This window comes from Kogia breviceps, chromosome 14, assembly GCF_026419965.1.
Source record: "Kogia breviceps isolate mKogBre1 chromosome 14, mKogBre1 haplotype 1, whole genome shotgun sequence".
In the NCBI taxonomy this organism is placed as follows: domain Eukaryota; kingdom Metazoa; phylum Chordata; class Mammalia; order Artiodactyla; family Physeteridae; genus Kogia; species Kogia breviceps.
The window spans coordinates 86,646,408-86,669,151 of NC_081323.1; the positions used below are offsets into that span (position 1 = coordinate 86,646,408).

Here is a 22,744-nt window from a genome sequence, read left to right on the forward strand (position 1 = left end):
TAAAACTGATCCTCACGTAACACCACACATAAAGGTGAACTCCAGGTGGATAAAAGACCAAAGTGTGGAAAGTATAATTATAAAATTAATAGGAGATAACGCAGGAGATATCTTTTGCCCAAGGGGCAGGGAAGGACTTCTTAAAACAAAAATTCAAAAGCCAAAGCCATAAGGCCCCAAATGTATTGAATGCGATGATACAAAATCAAGAATACTTGTTCAAAGAAGCCCAACTTGGAGCTGTTAATATTAGATATAATGGAAGTAACAATAGAGTAACAAATGGGAGAAGATATTTACAATGTCTAAAATCAACAAGGAATTGGTATCTAAGACTTAGAGAGGAACTTCCCTGGTGCCGCAGTGGTTAAGAATCTGCCTGCCAATGCAAGGGACACGGGTTTGAGCCCTGGTCCGGGAAGATCCCACATGCCGTGGAGCAACTAAGCCCGTGCACCACAGCTACTGAGCCTGCGCTCTAGAGCCCGGGAGCCACAACTACGGGAGCCCACGTGCCTAGAGCCCGTGCTCTGCAACAAAAGAAGCCACCGCAATGAGAAGCCCGCGCACCGCAAAGAAGAGTAGCCCCCGCTCGCCACAACTACAGAAAGCCCACGTGCCGCAACGAAGACGCAACGCAGCCAAAAATAAATAAGTAAAATAAATAAATTTATAAAAAAAAATAAACAAACAAACAGAGAACTCTGGCAAATTTAAGGTTTGCCGTTTGGAACTTTCTGGAATTTTTTCCAAATATATTTGTTCAGTGGTTGGTTGAATCTATGGATGCAGAACCCACGGATATAAGGACCGACTGTGGGTGTTTTAACTTGGATGAATGTTGAAAACATGCTAAATGAAAGAAGCCAGACATGAAAGTCCACATATAGTATGATTCCATCATATGAAATGTCCAGAACAGGGAAATCTACAGAGACAGAAAGTAGATTCGTGGTTATTTAAGGTGAAGGAGGCATGGCAGGGGGTGAGAGCAATAGTGAAAGGGTTGGGGCTTTCTTTTTGATGAAAGTGTTCCAAAATCGAGTACGATGATGGTTACACATATTTGTGAATACAATAAGAACCAGTGCATTGTACATTCAAATGGGTGAATTGTATGATATGTGGATTATATTTCAACAGATATACATTTTTGTTTAAACAAAAAAAATGGGAATGAACAAGTGATTGGCTTTGCAGGGACCACGAAACGACCCTGTGGGCTGAGGCGTGTGGTAAACACTCCTGCTGCTGCTGAGGTGCAAAAAGAAAGATGCTAAACCAAGCCTAACAGGGCGGGGCTGGGGGCAAGTGCCCACAGCGGGGTGTCGTGGGGGTCCCGCCAACAACCCTGCGGCGGGTCGCTGCCTGCCTCACTTTACAGAGAGGGCTGTGACTTGCCCAGGGCACGTGGCTAGGAGGTTTCAGAGTCAGGGTTTGTTCTCGGGCAGCCCCGATGGTCCCCACCCCCACTCGGGTCCTTTGAGCCTCCCTCAGGAGAAGGGGGCTTAGGAAGCTCAGGCAGGGAGACCCCGATGGTGAGTCTGGGCAGGAATCGGGGCCTCCCCTGGGCAGGTCCCCCCCCCACCAGCCTGGCCCAGCCACCTGTGCTGGAAGAAGCTCTCGAGGGCCCGGCAGACCCCATAGCGCTCGGGGGGCGTGAGCAGGCGCTCCAGCTGCTGGCTGAAGGTCCTCCCCTGCACCCGGATGCTGGACGGCAGGATCTCCGCCACCCACTGCAGGGAGGTGAGCGCCGAGGACGGGTTGGGAGAATCCATCGAGTCGGAATCTGCAGGGGCCACGGGGAGCAGAGGCCCAGGTGACCCAGTGTCCCCAGGCCAGGCGCGGTTTCCCTGGCAGCTGGGGCCAGGGGACCTCCCGAACTGGGGTGAGCGCCATGCACTGGGAGGCACACCTGGGGATGTGCCCCATTGGGGGAGGAGGGAGAGCCCCAGGAAGCGTCCCTGAGGCCACCCCACTGGGTTTTACGGCACCGCCTGGAGAGGGAAGCTGCAGAGGTGGGGGACAAGCAGAGTCCTCTGTGGACTCATAAATCCCACCCGTGGTGACCCCAGCAGGGTATGTGGGCCAAGGCGGCCGAGGGCCAGTGGGGGGTCTCACCGCTGGCGAACGGGACGAGCCCCTCCTCCACCACCAGCGTGGGCATTGCACCACTGCCCTGCAGCATGGACACCACCTTGTCGTGGGAGCAGTTCCTGCCGAGCAGAGACGGCCCCGGAGGGCCTGCCCAGGATGAGCCCTGCCCAAGGCCACCCGCCAGACCTCCCTGTCTTGCCGGTGGAGGCCACACAGCAAGCCCACGGCCGGGCCGGGACCGGAAGCCAGGGCCCCGCCTCTCCCGCTCCTTAATCTCCTCTGCAGGAGAAGCTCCAGGCCCAGGGCCAGCCGGACACTTCTGGGTACAGAAGTGGTCACGACCACGCCACCCCTGGGCAGGGTCCCCTCTTAAGGGTAAGACACACATGATCCATTCAACTCTGTGCCCCCTGCATGGAGCTGGGGTGTTTCCTGGTTGGAAGGGCGATTTGACATCCTGGAGAGGGTGCGAGGGTGGATGCAGGACTTCCTGTGCGAAGAGGGACAAACTGGGAACCAACTGGTCAGAGGCCCATGGCCGGGGTATCCCAGGAGTCAGGAGTCCTGGGGACTGTTTGCCACCAAGCTCTGGTGACCCCGATAGCCTCTGACCTCATGTCTAGTCCGTTGAGGAAGAGGATCCGGTCGCCCGATTTGAGGGAAGCATTGTCAGCCGGGCTCCCTGGAAGCAAGGAGAGAGGGTGCGGTCAGCTGAGCAGTGACCCACTCGGGGATCCCTGTGTTGTCCTCCTGTTTTGCAGGCGAGAAGTGGGGTGGGTGGCAGAGGAGAGCCAAATTCAGGCCAGCAGTCCCACATCAGAGCCAGCGCCCCTCTGCTCCCAGCTGCTCGAAGCAGGGAGTGATCGCCTGGCCAGGGTGGGAGTGCTTGGGACCCGGCGTGGACCACTGGTCACTCGCCCTGAGCTGGGCGAGGAGAGCAGAAAAGGAAGGTGTGCACACCTGCAGAGGACCCTACTCTATACTCTATTCTCGACCCCTCGTACAAAGGTCCACATCGTAAATTCCTCTGTGCCTTTGTCACTAGGAGAAAATGTGTCTAGAGGGAGGCTCCTCCCTCAGGCTGGGAAACATGAAGAATTAATCACGCTTTGACATCTTGGGACCTTGCTGACACTGGAGAGACTGTCCCTCTAGGGCCAGCCAATCCCTAGAGATGGTACATGACTGGTCTGCAAGTGCATCTTTCCCGTGCAAACCAACCAATCCTAAGCCCATCCCCCCACCCTTCCTCTATGGGACTCGCACAGTCTGGGTAAACCTGCTTAGCTGCCTTACCCTGCCTCACCCATATCTTCACACACATAAAAGCGGGGGGGGGGGGGGGGGCTCTTGCCCATGTTTTCTCTTGCTCCCTTTGCCCCCTGACCAGTCCTGGTGCTTCCCTGTGTGCCCCTTCCTCTTGGGAGCTGTGAGTAACACACCATCTTTTTTTTTTTTTTTTTGCGGTACCCGGGCCTCTCACTGCTGCGGCCTCTCCCGTTGCGGAGCGCAGGCTCCGGACGCGCAGGCGCAGCGGTCACGGCTCACAGGCCCAGCCGCTCCGCGGCATGTGGGATCTTCCTGGACCGGGGCACGAACCCGCGTCCCCCGCATCGGCAGGCGGACTCTCAACCACCGCGCCACCAGGGAAGCCCACACACCATCTTTTAATGGCAGTCATCTCCTGACCTGTTGGCCTCACCATGTCTGAATAATGAAACCCACATTTTCAGCACATGGGAGCAGCTAATTCTCACTCTTTGCCTTAACGGCCCCGCAGGGCAGCCCTAACGCAGTACCTGATACCTGGAGAAGCGGGAGCTGCTAAGTTTGCTCCTGTGGATACAGATTTTTTTTTTTTCTTTCTGCCTCTTTCACTATTCATCCGTCTAAATTTGATTTGGAAGCAAGTGGGGGGAAATGATAGATGCCTAAATATACTCTCAGACTGTGAGCGGTTGGTTCTCTCTTGAGGTGGGGATCGTCCGGAGATGAAGGGGGATGATCAGGGAAGACTTCCCGAGAGAGGGGGCCAGGGGGAGTTTTTTTTCTTGGGACTGAAAAGGGGGACAGGGCGATGGTGACAAATCCAACATGGCCTGCCTGGAAGCTTGGGCCAGGCTGGGGTGGAAAGGCCAGAGAGGTAGCAGCAAGGGATGAAAGATCACTGGATCAGGAGTCAGGAGACCCCAGGTTCTAGTCCTTGATTTGCCAGAGTCTCTCAAGGCCTGTTTCCCCATCTGTAAAAGCTCCCATCTAAGCACCCCTTTGGCTTCCTATGACGAGGAAGGCAAGGGGTTACCAGCCTGGAGGTTGGGGAGAACAGCACCCCTGGATTTTAACATGGCCCCAGGCCAAGTAGCTCTGGCTACACATGTGGGAGAGGCAGGGAGGTGGGGGTGGGGGTGATGGCAAAGTTGAAAGAGACATATCCAAAGAGGAGAGATTAATCATGTCTAGAGGAAGCTCCCCAGAGAGCAGCCTCGGGCCTTTTCTCTACAACAGTGTGTCAATGACTTAGTGATGTACAAATCCAAGATGGACTGGGTCTCAGAATGATCCGAAGGCCGGAACAGTGATGCCAAGGCACTGAGGCACTTTCCCAGCAATCAGAAGAGCCCTTCTCACAAACCCGTGCACTGGAGATGTGAGATGCAGAAGGGTAGAAAGAACTCAGCATCAGCAGGGGCACCGATGGGGCTGGTTCACTAGGAGCATCAAGTTCAGGTGCTGGGAGGGGACGGGGACGGGACAGAGCAGGTGACCCAGCCCCGTGGGCTGGTTACACGGAGGGAGAGGTCAGTTCAGTACCGGGAGATGCGTCTGTCCACGGAGACCTTCCACAAGGGAATGGGCTGCCTGCACAATAAATGGGTTTCTTCCCTCCCTCCCCTCAACGCCCCACTGGAAGGCCGGGAAGGAGGAACTCCTTCACCGGGAAGACTGCCTTTTTCGAGATGCGCCATTCCAGGAGCAAGGAGGGGCTGGCCAGGTGGGAGGAGAAGGGGAGTCCAGATTTGGGGGGCTGGGGGCTGGATAGTGGGAAGAGGCCCTGAAGCCCCGCTGCCTGCCCACCAGCAGGCGCCCAGTTCCCAGGGAATGGGGACGTTGTCTGGGGCTCGGCCTGGGCAGGCACCGGCTCTGTCCCGCTGCCCCAGTGTCTCAGGCAGCACCCCTAGTCCTCCCTGTGGACACAGGAAAGATGTGGATGGAGAACTTGGCTCACCTGGCACAGGGGTGACCCTGAACTTGGAGGGGGTTTGCCCTGACTGGGGAAGGGGGATGATTTGGATCTGCTGCTCTGGGACACTCAGAGGACACAGGCTACTTGAGGCTGGTACCTGAGAGGGGGAGGTGCTGCTGAGCATGGGCCTAACAGACTCCTTCACCCCATCCTGAACAACCCACCCACACCTCACCAGGCAGGACGGACTCGATCCAGACAGGTCCGTGGCCGCGAAGCGTGAAGCCGAAGCTCTTGTTGCCCTTGTAGACCCGGACCGTCCTGGGGAGAAAGAAGGGGCGGGTGGGGGGCGGGCAGCGCGCCTTTCCCTGGGGAGAGGAGCCTGGGGGGGTGCAGGCGATGGCGACGTCCAGTGTCCCGCTCCCCTTCACCTCTCCTGGATCCCAACCCCCAGGTGTCCTCGCTTCGCCCCCGCGCCCTCTGCCCGGGTCTCCATGCCGAGCCCACCGACCGAGAGGCGTCCGCAGCCCGCGCCCACGCGTCTCGGGTACCTGCGCGCGCCCCCGGGGCCGCCGCGGCCGCCGAGCAGAGAGGCGGCCTTGCGCTGGGGAGGCTCGTCGGGGCGGCGCGGGGCGGCGCTGGCGCGCGTGGACACCAGGAGGCGCTCCGGCCTCTCCTCGCTGCGGCTCCGGCGCAGCCGCTGCGCGCCCTGCGCCCGCCGCGCGCGGCATAGCTTGCCCAGCAGACCCTGAGACACCACCTCGTCGAAGCGCGCCCGGTGCTTCTTGGGGATGAAGATCCTGCGGGCGGGGACAGCAGAGTCGGGGCGCGCCCCCTGATCGCGCCCCGAACTCGGCGAACCTCGGCCCAAAGACTCCTCTTCGCGGTCGCTGCCCTCGGCTCTCCCCTCCACCCAGGGGTGGCGGGGGAATCAGCAGCCCACACCCCAAGTGTCCCCCTGGGTGCCCGGAGGACTTGCGCCCCGATGGGCCCGGGCCACACGGAGGCCACGGCGCCCTACTTGCTGCACTTCGGGAAAGTCTCGCTCCCACTGTCCTCATGACTCTGGCCTCGGGGCCTTCAGTGCCCTCAAAGTCCATCAGTGGACCCGTTCCTCCTCTTGCCTCTGTCTTCCCATCTCTGGCCTCTCCCAGACTCCCTCATCTCACGCCCTCGCACCAGCCAAGCCAGACAGCAGATAGGGGTCCCCACCACCCAGCATCTCCCTGCCTGATTCCAGGCAGCTCTGCTGGAGAAAACTGAAGCCACAATCCACTCCGGGGGCCAGACTTCACCCAGACCCTCATCAGACTCCACAGCTCCCAGCTTGCTTCTCTACAGCTGACGCCTCAGAAAGTGCCAGGACCGCCACATCCAGTCCTGTCTTGCACACTTTTGCCCAGGCTGTGGCCCCCACCTAGCACACTCTCTCTGCTCTTCTAGCTAAACCGGGCTCGCCCTTCAGCACCCAACACTGGCCTTCCTCCAGTTTTGGCCAACATGTTTTAGGAAGTCTCTGCTATCTGTGCCAGCCAGGCGCTTGGCTTCAAAGCTAAAGGCACTGTGTGTGGACCCTGCCCTAAAAGGAGTCACCCTGGAAGTGACGAGAGGCAGGGGGGAGGCTCACACAGTCCCTTGTTGCGGTCCACACCCTGGAATGTTTCCTTGGTGCCCACAGGTCTCCTCGGCAAGGCTGGAAGCTCTCAGAGGGCTGGGTCTGAAGCTTGGGTGTGACCCACAGTGACCAGCCAGGCCTCGGCACATGGTTGGGACTCAGAGACTCAGTAAACGGGGGTCTACCAGTGGCCCACCCACACTTCTGAGTAATGGCAGCAGTTAACATCCTGGTGGACTCCCTGGCCCATGGCAGAGGATTCTGAGGCTCAGAGAGGATCCCTAACTTTCCAGGGTTACTCGGCTGCCCTCGGCACAGCTGAGATGGAAGCCCAGCCTCTGGACCTCCGCGCTGTGGCAGGGCTCTGTCGAGGGCCCCTGAAGGTCTGGTTGCTATCGAGGCCTCCCTGGCTGCATCCCAAGGCTCCCTTTCCTGTTCTTTCGACCAGGAGCCAGTGCCAAGGGCATGGGAGGGGGGGAGGGAGCAGCGGCCTTGCAGCCAGCTGAAATACAACGCCTCTGATGTCACACAGTGGCCCCCACTAAGTTCCCCCGATGTCTGTGGGTAGTTTACTAAGGTCAGTGGACAGACTAAGCTGCCTGGTGGCAGGGAAGGGATGTGGATTCTCGGGGAGGAGGGTGCCTCAGGGCCTGCCCCCCACCCCCCAGTGAGCTCTGCTTCAGATCTGGATGTTCCAGGCAACAAGGAGGTTAGCACGATGGCCTGTTCAACTCTGCCAGGAGAGTCATCGCCTGATACACTCATCCTTGCCCACCGCCAGTGGTTCCCGAAAATCTAGACCCTCAGTCACATTCCCGAGATGGTCAGCCAAGGTCTCCAGAGCCTGTCTTCTCCATCCGCCTGGCCTGCACATTCCCCACATGGCTCATGCTCAGGCAAAGCAGAGACGACAAGCCAGAAACCGTCTACCTTACACTTTGGCTCCGGCCCCAGGCTCCAGAAGGTATCAGCCCAACACCCCTAGCCCCTAGGTCCAACCTGCCACCCTCTAGCAGCAATAAGCAACGCCGCCACCCCGCCCCTGCAGTGGAAACCAGGTGAGTCACCAACTGCATAGCTAGGAGAAAGCTGGGTGGCCCATTCCCTCCTTGGTGTTCTTGGGGCTGAGAAGGAAGCCAAGGCTGCCCGGTGTGCCAGACGCCCTTTCTGGCTGGTGTGGGCCCTCCATGGGGCTCAGTCTGGCCCAGGCACCCCAGCCCTGGCTCTGCTCTGAACTGACTGGCCCAGCAGATCCAGATGCAGTGGGGTCTCATGGACCACTGTGGCTGACGGATTTGATGCCCCTTTGACCTGACAGCCTGGCTGTGGCTGCCTCAGGACTCCCAGGTCCCTGCTAAGCCAAGAAGCTTCTCTGTGGCCACAGGGCTCTTCTGGGTACCACACAATGACCTTGCACTCAGAGTCAGTTCTGTTCTCTCTGGGGGATCAGGTCTAAATCCAACTCCAGACTCCTACCCGGGGCTCCCATAGGGTCCTCTCTCTCCACCACATTCCCCGCCTTGTTCTCTGCCCAGTTCCCTCAATCAGTCCATTCGCAGGAAGGAAAGAGGGCTTTTCAGTCCCAGCCCTCGATCCCCGACCCGGATCCCGACCCCTAGGCCCTCGGACGGATTCCGGATGCCTAGAGCGGGGAACTCGCCCCTTTAATAACCTTCCGGTTTATGCCTGCCTTCCCAAGCCCCCGCCCCCAGCCAGGCTCGGTGGGTGCCCACCCAGGACGGCGAAGCCCCTCAGTGCCCCAGCCCCACCCCTTTTCAGGTCAGCCGGAGGCGGGTCCGTCGCGCCAGGGTGCGCGGTTCCCGGGGGCTCCGGGAGCAGTGGGGAAACTACCGAAAGTGCCGAGAGAAGCCCTGGTCCTTCCCCATCTGAAGCCGGCGACGGCGGCGCGGCAGGTGCCGATGGGCAGGGGGTGGCGGAGCCCGCGAGCAGAGCGAGGGCGCCGAGACTCCACGCGCCTCTGCTGGGCGAGCGCGCTCGGCCCCTCCCGAGCCTGCTGGGCCCGAGGCCCCGCGCCCGCCCCCTCTCGGGTGGCCCCGCCCCGCGCGGCCCCGCCCCTCCGGGGGACCCTTCAGTCGGCTCCCCGCGAGCTGGGGCTGTTCGAGGCCGTCACGCTGCCTCCTCTGGGCCCCTCCACGAGCACCTCCCCAGGCACCTCGCCTCCGACCCCTCGGGCCGCCGGCGCTCCGGAGAACCCCCAACACCCGGCTGCAGCGAGGCCGAACCCGACCGTTCACAGGAAGCTCCGACTGCCCTGTGCAGAGCCTAGGAAGGCTTTCTGGAGGAGGTGGCCTTTGCGCTGGCACTCGAGGACTCAGCAGGTGTCGGCCAGACAGACCCTCCCTTCCCACCCAGGGGGAAGCTCCAGAGGAGAAGGGGCTAGAGAAGGAGGCCTTGAATGCCGTTGTCAGCTGCACTCGGAACAGTGAGGAGCCATGGGAGGGTGTAAGGATTTAAGGGGAGGTGGAGGGGCCCCGAAGGTCTTGGTACACTAGGGGAGGGTTGATGCTGGGAGGGGCGCAGCAAAGGCTGTTGGGATGGGCCAAGTGGCCAGATTCCAAAACACAGGAAGTCAAGTAAGTGAGACCTGGTGAGTGAGTGGAAGTGAGGAGAGGGCAGCCAGGTTGGGGCAAGGCCCAGGTGAGGGCGGTGGGGGGAACAGAGGGCCTCCCCGGGGTGGGCGTGTCCTACTGGGAGAGGTGAGGGGAGGACCAGCTGAGGGGAAGAGACGGAGATACCAGGAAAGGGGGGCTGGACTCCTCCTCCTTGGAAGACAAAGCAAGCAGGCCCCAGGGCCCCCACTGCATTGTCATTTCTTGCTGATCCGAGTCCTAGCCTCAGGCTGGAAAGGGTGAGAATCTGAGTTCTGAGGACCAAAGGATGGATGCCGGGGAGCCAGCCCAGGGCATCCTGGGACGGGTTTCTCAGGGACAGCCTTAAAGGGGCAGGGCGCTGGGGGGGGGGGGGTCAGCACAAGGAGGCGGCCACCACCCAGACAGGCTGGAACGGCAGAGGCAGGAGGCCCTGGGGACTTTGCCTCTGCCTCAGTCTTTGCGGGGAACATCCTCCACGATCCTGCCTGTGGGTTCCTGCAGACCTGCCGGTCAGTCTCTGCCCTCTGCCCAGGCCATGCTGCCCGCACACTTCAGCCCTGCATGCCTGGCCCCAGGGAGGCCACCACTCCGGGGTGACCTCTCACGGCTTCATGTCTCCCCTGCAGCAGCAGGAAGCCAGAGCCAGTCCTCATTCGGCGTCCTCCCCATGCCCGGCCTCAGCCCGGCCAGGGGGAGAAATGTCTGCAAATCTTCGAGCGAGCACAGCTCCCTGTCATCCACAGGGCCACAGCCGTCGCATCGCGATAGAGCCATTTCTGGTAGTTTGGTACCAGCTGTGATGGCCCAGCATCCAGAGCCAGGCCCGCCTGAGGCTGTGAAGGCCATCCACGTTGCCGTGGGCGCTGGAGACGTGACCACGGAGCAGACGCTCCTGCTTGAACCCAGACACGGCCAGCGGGGCCCTCGCTGCCTTGGGGCCAGGTCCCCCCCCTCTGCCACCCCAGCACAGTGAAGGCACCAAAGGGGCCGGCAGCCGGTGCCTCTGGACAGATGACCCACAGCAGCATAGGGTGGGGCCAGGCCGGTCTTGCTGAGACGTCTGCCCCGCGAGAGGGTACTACCAAAGGCAGGTCGCACTCGGGCAGCGTTTCTCACCTGGGCGCGGTTTTGCCCCACGGAGGACGTGTGGCATTGTCCGCTGACAGTTCTGGTTGTCGCAAAATGAGAAGCGGGAGGAGGCTGTGCTACTGGCATCTAGTGAGCAGAGGCCGTGGATGCCGCTATGCACCCTACAACATGCCGGACAGCCCCCAGCAACAGGGAGACATGGGGCCCCAAATGTCGAGAGTGCCATGGTCAAGGGAGCTCTCTAGGGAGAAAGAGACCTTCCCTAAGGGAAACCAGTTTAACTGAGCACATACTAGATGCCTGGCACTTCCCCCTACACAGCGCCATAGAATTTTCCAAGGAGCTTTGTATGATGGTGTCTCTGACACTTGTCATTAAAGCAGAAGAGGGCGAAGGAGGTGCTCACACCCTATCCCCCAGATTCTCAACTAATCTCTTTTCTGCTTGCAGTTGGCAGAGTCCGTTCATATGCTTTCCTACCAAGAACCCCACTGGGAACGCGTAGAAATGACCAACCCCGTTTTTATGGATAAAGTGCAGAGCTTAGTGAAACTGCTCAAGGTCATACAGCCAGTGAGTGGACTGGGGGTTCAAGCTAGGTCTGCTGGGATTCAAAACACAGCTTCCTCCGCCACCTCAGCTGTTTCCTCTCCCGACCCCCACCCCTGACCCTTTCCTTCTTTGCATTTTTTTCCTGAAACGCTAGCAGAGCACACAGCTGACTTTGCTTTCCTGTTCCCTCCCATCCACCTCACGCTTTCCAAACTACCTGGCCTGTCCTAATTAGAAAGTCATTTTATCACTTCATCAAACTGGGATCCCTTTGGGGATAGACCCAAATTAGGCTCTGAGCCACAGGAGTAACTGCTGTCGTAAAGAAAGATAAGACCCTTTGCTTACAACATCGCCACTGACCCAAATCTCACCCTCACTGCCGTGCTAAGATGATGAGGGTGTGCTGAATATTGAGTTGTATCTGATATTCATTAAATTCGATGCTAAAGAGTGACATGTGGCTAGTGGCTACTGCGCTGGGGGGCCCAGCTTCATGGTCTCACTGTTCCTTCTCCTTTCTCCCCAGGTCTTCCAGTTTGGCCACTGGGACCTCCCCCCTCAGAGGCCACACGGCGATTTGGGGGGGTTCCAGCCTCCGTCGAGCGTGCCCACACACGAGCGCAACCCACGCGCACACGTGTATCTTTACCTACCCATTGCTGCCGCACCTCTCGTTCAAGCCTCGTTTCTCCTCAGTCGGGGGGTCCCCAGGCCAGAGCCCTGCATGGCCCTCTACCAAGGCAGGGTGGGTCACAGCTAGGCACAGCCGGGCACCCAGGGTTGGGTTGTGTGTGGCACCACCCTCGCCTTGGCTCTCCGGGCTCCACCTCCGTGGCTGGATGCCTGGCCCTGATGAACTATCTTCCCACCTCCACAGGGCACATGCCACACCCCACCGGTCACTGTCTGAGCTCCGGCACCGGAACTTGCCGCCTGCTCCAAGCAGCCCGCCCCGACTGCCCTGTGCTGGGTTCATTCTCAGCTGCCCCTCGGCTGCGGCTCAGCTCTCAGGATCACAGAAAACTGTCTGTGATTCCTCCGTGCCTTCTCTGAGCTCTCTCGGGAAGGTGCTGCGTGGGGATCATCGCTTCATCCCTGGAACCCAGTACACGGGCACCAGCGTACACCAAGTACCCCAGAGGGGTGGTGGAGGGGGATGGGGAGGTGGGGGATGGGCGGCTGAAGCCACGCCGCCAGGGCACCCCTCTCCCCGCGGAGCCCAGCTGGGCACCGCCCCCTCCTCCAGCAGCCTCCCCAATTTGCCCGGACAACAGAGGCTGCTGTTTCATCCTCTCCAGCAGCGCCCCGGGGACGGGGACGGGGTCGGGGACGCTGCGGGGACTGGGCTTCCCCAGGTGTCCAGGGTTCCCCGCTTCCCAGGCTTTCAATCGAGCATGCCCAAGGGGGTGCCTCCTCCACCCCGGCTCTTCCTGAGCCGCCGCCGGCCGCTCGGGGTCGAGCCGCGGCCAGGAACGGCGGGCGTAGGGGCTGTCCCGGGAGGCAGACCGGCTGGCCCGGCAGACGCTGCAGGGACGGAAGCCTGGGCAGCGCCGGAGGGAAATGAGGGACTGCGGGGGGCCTCCAGCCGAGTCTGGCTGCTAACAGCCTTAAGACACGCATGCCAACTTCCCAGGGACGGCCTGGCCGCCCGGCCCCTGGCCCAGCACGGGCGCGGAGGGGCGGGGTGGGCGGCTGCCCATCCCTCGCCTCCCCGCGGAGCCCTCAGCGCCAGCGCATCATCTGCTCTGCAAATTTGGCTCTAGAAATAACTTTTTTTTTCTCTCCGGATTTTCCCAGCAAGGGGTAGGCCCCTAACTCACCCCAGGCAGCTCATGGTGGCCTCTTTTGGTGGCCTTCTGTGCTCTGCTGCAGAGCGGAGACGCTGCGCCCGGGCTTGGGGAGTGGGGGTGGCCAGCGCGGTTCCTGACATTGGCCAGGCCCAGAGGGAGGGGCAGGCTGCGGGGTGAATGGCAGCGAGGGGAGGCGGCGGGCTGAGCCCAGGAGGGGGGAGGGGCGGGGGTGGGGGAGCGTCCCAGGCCCCGGAGGCAGGGGGTGGAGATCCAGCCCCGCAGGATCCGTGCAGGGAACACATGATTCAGGCCCAGAGGGACCTGATCAAAGCCGTGCGGTGCAGGGCAGGATGGGGGTGGAGGTGGGGGGCCGGTTTCGGGAGATTCCCAGGCCACTCCAGGTGTGGACCTACCCGGAGATTTTTTTTTTTTTTTTTTCTGAAGGAGGAATTTAGAAGGTCCAAAGCCGAGCAGAAAGTGCACAGCTAATTGTTTCATGTTCTTGTGACTGCTACTCATGTGCTGTGTGACTTTGGGCCAGTCCCTTAACCTCTCTGAGCCTCAGTCTACCTCTGTGGAATGGGGACAATAATAGTGCCGGTGGGATTCAGTGAGAGAGCGTTCCTCTAGGGCCCTGACGAGGTTCTTGGCACGCAGCTGGCATCATCAAAGGGCAGAGAGAACACGCTGTTTATAGGATGGGGGAGGGTGCCCGGGATGGACACAGCACACCTCCAGGCTTCCTTGTCTTGACACTGCGCCATTACTTACTCCCTCTCAATGAAGAACTAAGAGTGCCTTGGGGTCACACTGGAGATTTCTGTGATCTGGGTTTGGGGACGGAGCAGGGCAGACTGTGACTTCAGCTCAGGAGGTGGGTCTTCTCTGCAGCCCGTCCCAGCCCGGCAGTCAGCAGCCCTTTCCTTCTCACTCAAGATGATGCCCTGGCGGCCAGCAAAGCCAACAGTGGCCCTTCCCAGGGTCAGCCTTCGAGGTCACCGGCCCACCCATGTCCTGGGGCTGACGGGGTGTTGGGGTCCCGCTCAGGAGCGGGCCACGCAGCAACAGCAGCAGCAGGGCCGGAGGTGGTGGTGGGGGGAGTGGACACCCCTGCTTGCCCTCCCTGCCCCCAATCGAGGTACCTGAGGTTCTCCAGGAGGGGCCCACGGGCCTCGAGGGGCAGCGCCAGGGTGAGCGCCCGCACCAGCTCCTCCACCCGCTGCTCAGCCGCGAACCGCTTTAGAGCGGCGAACACCCGCTCCTTGGTCGTCGGCTGGTCCCCCAAGACTTCATCCACCTGCGGGGAAGGGTCTTGATGAGCGGCCACAAGGGTCCCGGGGCAGAGCACCAGGGAATCAGTCACCTCCCTCCCTTCCTCCCACAGGACAGCTGGCGGGGCAGCCCCTTCTGGGCCCCCATGAGAGCTCCTTGCCCAGACCAGGCCATTTCAGACCTCACAGGAGCCCAGCGAGGTGGGCGGGGCCGGTATCTTTGTTTTATATCTAAGGAAGCTGAGGCTGCTAGGGCTGGGGTGACTTGCTCAAGGCCGTGGGGTCAGGATTCAAACCCAGAGACAGCCCTTCTACTGAATATTGTAAGGATGAAAGGAATCCATACGAGGGCTTAAAACACGTGCCAGGCACTCTGTAATTGCTAGTTACTATTATTATAACACTATATTCCCTTGACCGTACTCTTCCGCTGAGAGATCCCACAGAGAACATTCTGGCTCCCCAAAAAAGCCCTGGAGTGCACGCGTCGCCCCAAACTCTGGTTCCCTCAATGCTCCCTCTGGACTTTTGTTTTCTTCACCTTAGTGTGCAAATCAGCTGAGGCCAGACAAAGCACATCTACTCAGAGGAGCCTACTGGACATGGGCAGTAGGAGTGTCCAAAGCCTAAAAATGCACCTGTCATCTTACCCAATGATCTGGCATCTACGAATGTGTCCTTGACGTGTCCTGACGAGTGCACGACGATATATGAGTGAAGAGGTTCACCTCTGCATTGTGTATGATACTGAGACGTCGGAAGCAGTATAAATATCTGACATTACAGGCTAAATAGTTGTAGCACATCCATTTGGGGGCTATTTCCTTGGCTATGCAGCCAAGATGGGAGGAAGTCCCCAACCAGGTGAGAGGCAAGATCCTGGGCCTTACGTTGCAGCCTCAGGCAATCGGAGGCTTTTGCCCAGGGCTTTGGCTCTTTGAAGGAATGATGCAGAGACGTGGGGACACAGATGGCCCATCCTTTCTTGGTCCTAAGCCTAGGTCTCCGGCACTGATTCTACGAACCCTTCCTCCCACAAATTCCTTTTCTGCCTCAGTTAGCGGAGTCAACTTCTGTTGGTTGTTTCACAGCCAAGTTCACTCCATACTCTGCAATGCTGGATATCGTTGATTCTAGGGTGAGCACTTTAAAAAAATAAATTTTAACATCTCAGGTTGTGTCCTATGGCTAGCTGTCATTCCCGTGCCTGTATGAATGTGGTCATAGGTTTCATATTGTTACTTCCGTTGAGTTATATACATTGCAAGTACTAAATATGTCCAAGTAAGTCTAAAAGCCCTCTTCCACTAACTACAAACTAAGTGACAAGAAGATAAGGAAGCATGTGTCATGGGTCAGTTGGCAGGGATTTTTCTTTCTTGGCGGTAAATAAAACAAGTGCATCTTGCAGTTGACAGTGTTTAAGGTCTGATGCAGTGTGGTACCATTTGGCCAGAGAGAATGATGCTGTAGGTCTTTATTTAAAAGCCATGAAATGGGGAGTGATGGCTAATGGGTGCAGGGCTGCTTTTTGGGGCGATTTAAAAGTTCTAACATTGTGGTGATGGTTGCACAGCTCTGTGAATATACGAAAAACCACTGAAGTGTACGCTTTAAATGAATAAATTGTATGGTATATGAATACATCTCAATAAAGCTGTTTTAAAATACATAGAAAATGTTTGTGATAAACAGGTAAGTGAAAGAAAACAGGTTTCAAATGGAACACATGGCGTCTGCACAGGGAATACGCACTAAGGTTTATAGTGATTTTGATTATTTTTATGCCAATGGTTTCCATTTTTTCAACAGTGAGCTTATGTGACTTATACAGTGAGGAAAAGGCATACATGTTGTCATTGCTCCTTTTTTTCCCCTTTATTTTTTACTGTGGTAAAAATGCACATAACATAAAATTTACCACTGTAACCATTTTCATACGTACAGTTCAGTGGCATTAAGTACATTCACAATGTGGTGTAACCATCACCACCTTCTAGTTCTAGGACATTCTCATCACCCCAAATGGAAACCCTGCACCCATTAAGCAGTCACTCCCCATTCCCTACTTTCCCAGCCCCGGGCAACCAGTAATCTATTTTTCTGTTCTATGGATGTTCATACTGAATATTTCTTATGACTGGAATCATATACTATGTGGGCTTTTGTGCTTGGCACCAATACTTTTTTTTTTTTTTTTTGGCCTCACCGCATGTGGGACCTTAGTTCCCCGACCAGGGATTGAACCCGCGGCCCCTGCAGTGGAAGCACAGCGCCCTAACCACTAGACTGTCAGGGGATTCCCACTAATACTTTTAAAAAATGCAGCAGTTAACCATTGTCTGTCCACACTCCAGGAGACCCGAGCCGTGTTAGTCCAGGGTCTGGGGGTACCTCTGAGTACTGACATCCTGAGCTAACCCTGAAGCAGGGGTGGGAGGCTGGGCCACTTGGTGAGGCTGCGAGCTTGCCATGAGTCTCTCTCAGGACCGGGCAGGTGCAATTTCAGCCAGAACTGGGGCTGTCCAGTACCCCCTTCCATCCACCTCCAAACATCTCAACAGACTCAGCATCCCTCCCCTCCAGCCTCCACTCTCCCGGGCAAGGCCAACCCACAAGGCCACAGACATTCCACTGCGCACACACACGCACACACGCACATGCACACGCACACACGCACACACGCACACGCGCACACACACACACATGCGCACACACGCACACGCACACACACACGCACACGCACACACACGCGCACACGCACACACACACACAGAGTCCCCACAATCTCTTCCTGCCACCTACTCGTCACTCAGCTGTCAGCCTGAAAGTCCCCTCCTCAGGGAGCCTTTCCTGACCACTCCGTTCAAGTGGCCCCATCACTCTCTCATCTCCTTGTTTCTTTCCTCCCTTGACTGATCACCATCTGAAATCATTGTTTATTGATTTGTCCACTTGCTCATCGTTTCTTTCCCCACAGGCACGTCAGCAGCTGTGAGAGCAGGCGCCCCTCCAGTCCTGTTCACAGCTGTTTCCCCAGCCCGCGCTCATCAGAGGGCTGTCATCAACAGCGGCAAAATGCCTGGATTTCAGTGTCTCCGCAGCCTCCCTCCCTTCAGCTCATACAAAGGTTCACACCTCTCCCAGTAAATAAAGTCCTCCCTGATGCCCAAACGCCACCATCCCCTGCTTTTTCCTGCTCAGAACTGTCTACACTTTCTCTTTCCATTTGACTGTCCTCACCTGCCACAGTCCACCCCTTGACTTGATGCAGGTACTCCCTGACACCGCTCTGGACGAGGACCCCGGATGGTGACGCCTAGGTCTGGGTCTTCAGCCCAGACTTTGCTCCTGAACTTCAGGACTGTACCTCCAGCTGCTTTCTACGTGGTAGCACAAGGGGATTAAGGAAGGCTTTCCAGAGGTGGTGACACCATAGAGGATGAGCAGGTATGAGCAGGTGGCTTCCGGGGCATCCAGCCAGAGGCCACATTCTGTGCATGCCCGAGTCCCAGCACGTGCACACCAGGCCTCCCTCACCAGGTGTGATGGCCCGAGACATAGACCTGGCATCTTACTCCTATCCAGGCCCGAGCACAGGGCTAGGTGCATTCAGTGAGCGTGTACAGAACTGAACCAAAGAGCTGGCAAGTGGCTGGCCGTTCTCGAGGTGCAGTTCCCGCAGCTTCCCCGCCGACCTTTCTTTCCCTCTTGGTGCGTGGGGCGGGCTGCAGTACCAGGCACCCCTCCTCGAGAACCCGCCAGACCGAGGAAGGTTAGTGGCTTTGAAATCAAAGTCAGCTGCAGCCTCCATTCAAAGGAGATCATGGCTAAGGGGAGAGATGTTTTATGTAAGAAAGAGGAAAAAATAGTTCCTCCCTCCTGGGGCCCCTGCCACAGTGCAGTTTTGGTGTCAGCTATTACCGAGATGCTCTCAACCTACATCTAAGCATGATACGCCATCACGGGACACTAATGGATTTTCTATTAAATCTCAGACTCTTCAGGGAGGGCAATCTGGGGCAGGAAGGGTGCCGGCGAGAATCTGGGAGCTGATTGTTCAAAACCAATGGCGGATGGCCGGGGGGAGGCGCTCCACAGACACTGTTGATCTTCCTGAGGCAGTCTCTTTTGGGGATTTGTGGAGCTGCTTGGGGAGCTCTAACCAGAATCTACCACTCTCCACTCCCTCGTGCCAGAAAATGCACCGCAGCTGACGTGGGCAGCTGGTCAGATTCCTCCCTCGGTCATGACCCCCGGCCCTACTTCCTGGCTAAGTCTGCATGTCCACCCTACCCTTCTGGGGGTGCTGATGGGCCCCCTTCCGACTCTCCAGGGATTGCATGGAGTCTGGGACAGACCTTTGGTTCTACAACAGGTCATCTGGCATTACAGCAGACTTTCCTAGTCGCTATGGTCTGAATGTTTGTGTCCCCCCAAAATTTGTACGTTGGAAACCTAATGCCTCAGGCGATGGTATTAGGAGGTGGGGCCTTTGGGATGTGATTAGGTCATGAGGGTGGAGGTCTCATGAATGGAATTAGTGCCCTTATAAAAGAGCCCCAAAGAGCTCCCTCACCCCTCTCACCATGTGAGGACAAAACCAGAGGTCTGCAATCCAAAGAGGGCCCCCGCTCAACCATGCTGGCACCCTGTTCTCAAACTTCCAGACTCCAGAGCTGTGACAGATAGATTCCTGTTGTTTATGAGCCACCCAATCTGTGGTAGTTTGTTACAACAGCTGGAATGGATTAAGGCGCTAGCGCTCACCAATATTTCTAGGTCTCCCCTCCTTCCTGGACACACAGAGGACTACACTTCCCAGCATCCTTTGGAAGCAGCAGTGTGACTGGTTCTGGCTGATGAGCATTGACGGGAGGTGCAGCGGGCGGATTCCTCCCTTAAGAGTCGAGGCACAATCTTCTTTTTTTTTTTAAATGGATATTTTCTTAATTTTTTTAGTAGTTACCATTAAATTATTGACACATGTATTTAACTAGACTTAACAAACAACCAAAAAAAAAAAAAAAATGACCCGAAGTCTGACATTAACCTCTGGCCCCTTCCTAGATAAGAAAAGAAATTTATGACACTTTACTATGGAAGACAGCTCGCCTCCACTTATCACCCTATCATATTCCTTGTTAGCATTGCTCAGAATTTTAATTTTGTGAGGCACAATCTTCTACGCTCTCTTCCTCTTCTATGGGGAATCTTGGAGCTTCATGTTGAGATGGAGGGGTCTGGAATGCTGGGAGCTCATGTAGAGGTCAGCCCTCTGGACCCTTAGAGGACTGTGGGGGGGTAAAAATAAACTGTGGTGGCTGCAAAGGCATCAGTATCTTTGATGTTTGTTATTACGGACGAGCTTATTATGGAGATAGGAAAAAGTCACATCTTTTGAGGAGCTGGACTCTGGTGACCTAGGAAGGCCAGAACTGAGTCCTGTGTGTATGTGTGAGTGACTGCCTGGACCTGGCTAGAGGCTGGCCTGCTTGGGGGAACGGGGCTGAAAGGCTCAACTGAGGTCCTGCCCAGACAAGGGGTTATGCTGGGGCACATGGTAGAGGTGAGGTGCCAGAGGGGTGTCAGTTTCGAAGGAGTGAGGACTGGGCCAAGCTTAGGTGCTGGAAGAGGGCAGGTGGGTGGGGATCTGATACCTGAGCAGTGAGCTGGGAGCCATTTGGGCAATGGCCCAACTCCAGCACGGCTTCCTGGCCCCCTCGCCCCCAAACCCCGTGGCCAAACCCTGCCAAGGCCAGGACTGAGCAAATCCACTCCCATGGAGGACAAGGAATGGTATCTGAACTCAAGTGTCCCAAGTACCAAGCAGATACTAAGTTTCCAGGACATTGGGCTTGGCTCCCACACGGGGCCTGAACCCTAGGCAGGGAGAGGGGCGTGTCTAGGCTCCAGACTATTTCCTGGCTCACTTATTCAGTTGGAGTTTCAGCCAGATGAGGGCCTTTGGACCATATCTGAAGGCCCTGGAGCATAGGTATATGAGGGTGGACGGCCTGAGGTAGTTGCTGCACTGAGACCTTCCTGGTAGATATGATTGTGTCACATCCCAGGTTTCTTGGGTTTGCCTGGATTGGTCCAGTAAAGGGATAGGTATCCGCAAATCAGGGAGTTCTTGGGATTCTGGCCTGAGGCCAACACCATCCTCAGTCTTTCCTTCCCAGCCCCGGGTCCCCACCTCTACTGGTGGCTACCCCTTACTTCCTGAAGGTGACTCAGGCCTTGGGCTCCTCTTTTGGCTGGAGGCCTTGGCCATGTCAGGCTCCTAACTCTCAGTCCTCAAGGAAGTCCTAACTTTCCACCTGAGAACACTCGGGGCCTGTTTGTGCCAAAGTCTGACAGGAGATGCCTTTGGAGGTTTGGGGGACCCAAACCTGGGCCTCCTGTGGCCAACCTGCCATCCAGACTGCTGTGTAATTCAGGGCCAGATCCCGGTTTAGTGGGGGCTTGAAATAGGTGTGGCTCTTTAATTAATTTATTTATTTAGTTGTAGCTCGCGGGCTCTAGAGCGCAGGCTCAGTAGTTGTGGCGCATGGGCTTAGTTGCTCCGCAGCATGTGGGATCTTCCCGGACCAGGGTTCAAACCCGTGTCCCCTGCATTGGCAGGTGGATTCTTAACCACTGTGCCACCAGGGAAGCCCAGGTGTGGCTCTTTTAAAAATAACACTATATACTATGGTCTGAGTGTTTGTGTCCCCCTCCCCAATTTATATATTGAAATTTTAACCCCCAGAGATGGGGGCTTTGGGAGATGTTTAGGTAATGAAGGTAGATCCCTCATTAAGGGATTAATGTGTTTTGTTTTGTTTTTGCGGTACGCGGGCCTCTCACTGTTGTGGCCTCTCCCGTTGCGGAGCACAGGCTCCGGACGCGCAGGCGCAGCAGCCACGGCTCACGGGCCCAGCCGCTCCGCGGCACGTGGGATCCTCCCGGACCGGGGCACGAACCCGCGTCCCCCGCATCGGCAGGCGGACTCTCAACCGCTGCGCCACCAGGGAAGCCCTGGATTAACGTTCTTATAAAAAAGACCCAACAGAGACCCCTAGCCCCTTCCTCTCTGTGAGGACACAGCAAGAGGGCCACTGTCTGTGACCCAGGAGGTGGGTCCTCACCGGACGCTGATCTTCTGGCACTGCGATCTTGCATTTCCCAGCCTCCAGAACTGTGAGAAGTAAATTCCTGTTGTTTATAAGCCACTCACACTCTGACAGTTCACTATGGCAGCCGCAGTAGACTACGACACTACGTTACTAACACGGGCAATAGAAAGAATGATCCACTACCACACACAACAAGGACGAAAGTCACAGATGTAACATGACCATAAGAAGCCCAGCACCAAAGAGTACATGTTATATAATTCCATCTATATGACGTTCACAGACAGGCACAAGGCACCTATAGCGACGGAAGTCAGAACAGTAGCTACCTCTGGTTGGGGCAGATAGACAGGGAGAGGGTCACATGAGAACCTTCTCATGCAGGAGAGGGTGAAGGAAACATTCTATGTTCTGCATTCTATTACTGTCTTTATGCTATTAAATTACAGGTTGATCAGGGTGGTAGTTACAAGGGTGTATGCCTAGGTAAGATTTACTGAGCTGTGCATCCGTTATTACCGCAATAAATAAAGAAAAGCAACTCCCACAAATCAAGCCCCTGGCGTGCCCCGCCCACAGTGCCCGCCCTCCAGAATAGCCCCTAGAGCCCCACCCCCGGACCGCCCCGCCTCCTAGGGCCCCGCCCCGTCCCGCCCTGGGCACCCTACCTTGCAGCTGAACTCCTGGGCTTTGCGTCTGCGCTCTCGGTGCACGGCGTCGGGGCGTTTGCGGCCGGCCAGGCGTAGCAGCTCGCGGCCCAGAGAGAGGCCGCGGCCGGAGCGAGGGGGCCGCGAGGCTGTGGTCAGGGGTGCACAGCCGGATGCCGCGCTGGGGCCGCCGTCGGGGCCGGGGAGCACGCCCAGGCTGGGCGGCACGCGCGGGCAGCGCCGGGCCAGGCGCACGAGGCGCTCGCGGCTCAGGCCGCCCACAGCCAGCCCCTCCACCTCCAGGATCTGGTCCCCGGGCCGCAGACCCCCGGTATGTGCGCTGCTCCCTTCGGCCACCTCCAGGACGAAGCAGGGACCCGAGCCGCCCAGCCGGAAGCCGAAGTCCTCAGGCCAGCCCTGGTTGGTGGCTGGCATGGCAGTGGTGTCCGAGCAGCTGGAGAGGAAGAGGGGCTAAACGCTGGGCTGCATGCCGCTCAAAGACTCAAGGCCTGTGCCAGCCTGAGTCTCTCCTTCTTCCTCTCTGCCTCCATGTGGAGGATGAGCTCTTAGGATATTGTCTGAACTCTTGGATCCAGTTGTGCCTGATTCACCAACTTCCATGGGACAAAAGGACTTCCCACGGTTATGAGCTCACAAATTCCTACTGACTTTGGGGGTTATTTGCCCTTTGAATTGCCCTCCTTGAGGAAGCGTGATATGGCTAATTTGGGGTCTCTGGGCTCCTGGCCTTAGGACAGGCTCG

General features: G+C 57.4%; 1 protein-coding gene across 2 annotated transcripts in view; it reads right to left on the minus strand.

The window, feature by feature from the left end:
• The window catches only part of GRID2IP (Grid2 interacting protein), a 33,722-nt gene extending 11,303 nt beyond the window's left edge, over positions 1-22,419 (minus strand). The window contains exons 1-7 of one of the 2 annotated variants that reach the window (XM_059036394.2): positions 22,003-22,419; positions 14,085-14,239; positions 5,833-6,081; positions 5,517-5,602; positions 2,710-2,779; positions 2,122-2,216; positions 1,606-1,789 (exon numbers count right to left, since the gene is read on the minus strand). In XM_059036394.2, the coding sequence (XP_058892377.1) occupies positions 1,606-1,789; positions 2,122-2,216; positions 2,710-2,779; positions 5,517-5,602; positions 5,833-6,081; positions 14,085-14,239; positions 22,003-22,416 (1,253 nt within the window). In that variant the 5' untranslated portion in view covers positions 22,417-22,419. The remainder of the gene's footprint in view (positions 1-1,605; positions 1,790-2,121; positions 2,217-2,709; positions 2,780-5,516; positions 5,603-5,832; positions 6,082-14,084; positions 14,240-22,002) is intronic. The other variant, XM_067012388.1, reaches the window with a different exon arrangement.
• Positions 22,420-22,744: the final 325 nt, after the last annotated feature.